Below are 2,542 nucleotides of genomic sequence, written 5' to 3'. Positions count from 1 at the left end.
CAAGAAAAAAAATCAGGATGTCAGATTTTACTTAGAGTATTCCTGGGCTTTGCATTTTAAAAACAAACAACAACAAAAAAAACCTATACCACCAAAAAAACCTAAACCCCAACAAGTTAAGATGACAGCAAGCAAAACTAAGCTGGAGAGAAGGGAAAGGACTATGGCAAAATATAAATAGTTTTATACTGATAGATTTGCAGGACCAGAACTCCCAGTATTGAAGGTACCAAACAAAAGCAAAAACAATGCTTAAAGTCGTCTGTTTATTATCATGAAGGGATGAATATTGGATTTTTTTATTTCAGATTAAACTCATTGCTATTAATAGTTCATGTAAAGGCATATTAGATCAAATAGAATTAGTATGCCAAGTAGCAGCTAATTTAAAAATTCAGAAGGCTAGAGATCCTTATGTACCACACTTTTTGCCAACATACGAAATACACTTAGTACATATTTATATGAATCTGCGTATTAATGTTAAACGTGCGCTAATATTAAAAAAACTCACACTAACATATTAGATTGTGCTTAAATTACAGAGTAATTTAAGCATGATATAAGATTTTAAGAGCATCCTTGAAAACATGTACTTATTTTTCGTGACTTTTTCACCAAGTCACCGCTTATTGTAGATTTTGGATGTTGTCTAAAATAGTCCACTGGCTACCTATAGAAAGAGGATTAATTAGAAATCACCTTCTTCTCTTACTTTATTAATGTATTCTTCAATGACATAAGCCACTCTTAACGTGCACTAATTTTGTTTTCAGAAGTTTGGATTTTTTTTTTTTCTTTTTTTTAAAACCTTCATATTTATTTCTTCCTCCAGATGCCAAATATTTTTGTAAAGACTTCTACTGTCAAATCTGAATCACACAACTGATTTTTTATTTCAGCCTACAGCAGGAGGTTTACAAGAAACAAACAAAAAGTATTAGGATTAAAAAAAGCCTTCTATGATTGTCAGCGCTACACCTAACAAAGCATTCGCAAGGTTAAAGCCAAGCTACCAGAGTATCTGCCTTCAATTCTTAGTTTCCCATGCTCTGCATGCTACCCTTAAGAGCTTAATGTCGCACCAGTTATTCCCTTAGATGGGGAAAGAAGACCACTAATAAACTATAAAAATAAGCGATTTATTTAAAGGGTGAAGGTGACCTTCAAAGTTTAAGATTTGACATTTAGACCTATTTCACTAAAACATATGAAACTTTGCCAAGAAATTCACTGTCACGAACTGGAAGTACCCCTCCCCTTCTAGAGAAAAGCTGTTAATTAATTAAAAAAAAAAGTCTTCACCTGTCCTCAGATGACTCCACTGCTGAACAATTACTAGACACAGCTAGATACAGTTCACAGTTTCTAGATGCATCCTGCTCTGTCACAAGTGATTTAATCATATCTGTCTTCTTAGGTCTCCCAGTACTCCTGTATGCATAGCCTTTTTTTATTTCCAATGTAGATTGCTCTTTCTGGTCAGTAGCTGCATTTGCTGCACCAAGTTCATTAGAAAGAACACCGACTTCCTTTTCATGCTTCACCAACTGTACGGCGACACTCTCTTTTTTCTGTGTCTGTTCCTCACCCGCAGAAAGGCTGGTTGGTTCTGTCATCCACCCTTGAAAATTATCCTGGCTTTGAAGAATGGAGAAATATATGAAGAGTATCTCTCACAGAAGAACAAGAGCACATGTTTTAAGAAAATTACAGTATTTCAATAGTTATGTTATATTCTGAGGACTGAGAGGGTACTTAAATTATTCAAACACAGGAACAAAATCCAGAAAAGTTTGGTAAGACAGCACCCAAGCTGTTTTCAAACTCATCTCCTTGGCAAGCCAATTTCACTTCTTACCAAGGCCAGTCTGTGCCAGTTCCTCAAACACAACCCACACGAGAATTAGTGCCCTGACCGAACACTCGCTCTTCTCAAGGGGCATTATCACCTGAAAACCTGAGCATTAACAGAAATCCCAATGAAACAAGTTTCAGTCCTGCAAGAGAAGGATTTTTACAAACTCACCTGGTGCTCCGTGAAACTTCCCATTGCACCAGGATTACTGCTTAATGCAAAAATTTCTGATCTTTGTTTCTTCCAGTATGATTTCCAAAGTCATTAAGACGGGACTTTCTACAATCCATTCTAGCAAGTTCTCCAAAGGCTTAGGATGTGCCCGTATAGTAAATTTTCAGGGATATTTATCTTAAATTGATACATAACCCTCCCAAAAAACTGTGGGTTGCTTTGCGGTTGCCACATTCACGTTCCAGACAGTTCTTACCACTGCCACCCAGGCTGGTCACCTCAGAACTGCTCGTCTTAACGTCCACTCCGTACACCTTAAGTACAACGCGTTTCCGTCTTCAGCTGGAAGCCCCCCCCCCGCCACGAACCCTTCCTTCCCCGATGTCGCTGTCCTTTCGCGCTGGAGCCCTGCTATGCACCAAGCAGTCCCGCAGAACGAAGCTGAGGACGAGGGCTGCACACCTCCTCCCGACCGCTCCCAGCCCCGCTCCCCGGGGACGGACGAGCCAG

The 2,542-nt window shown here is 39.0% G+C and overlaps 1 protein-coding gene across 1 annotated transcript in view; it reads right to left on the bottom strand.

The window, feature by feature from the left end:
• The window catches only part of OTULIN (OTU deubiquitinase with linear linkage specificity), a 14,008-nt gene extending 11,676 nt beyond the window's left edge, over positions 1–2,332 (bottom strand). Inside the window, exons 1-2 of the mRNA XM_009324990.1 lie at positions 2,289–2,332; positions 1,306–1,641 (exon numbers count right to left, since the gene is read on the bottom strand). Of these exons, the coding sequence (XP_009323265.1) occupies positions 1,306–1,619 (314 nt within the window). The 5' untranslated portion in view covers positions 1,620–1,641; positions 2,289–2,332. The remainder of the gene's footprint in view (positions 1–1,305; positions 1,642–2,288) is intronic.
• Positions 2,333–2,542: the final 210 nt, after the last annotated feature.

This window comes from Pygoscelis adeliae, unplaced genomic scaffold (genome assembly GCF_000699105.1).
Source record: "Pygoscelis adeliae isolate BGI_AS28 unplaced genomic scaffold, ASM69910v1 Scaffold86, whole genome shotgun sequence".
NCBI classification, from domain to species: Eukaryota; Metazoa; Chordata; class Aves; order Sphenisciformes; family Spheniscidae; genus Pygoscelis; species Pygoscelis adeliae.
Note: the sequence above shows the minus strand (reverse complement) of the source record. Positions and strands in the feature narration are given on the sequence as shown.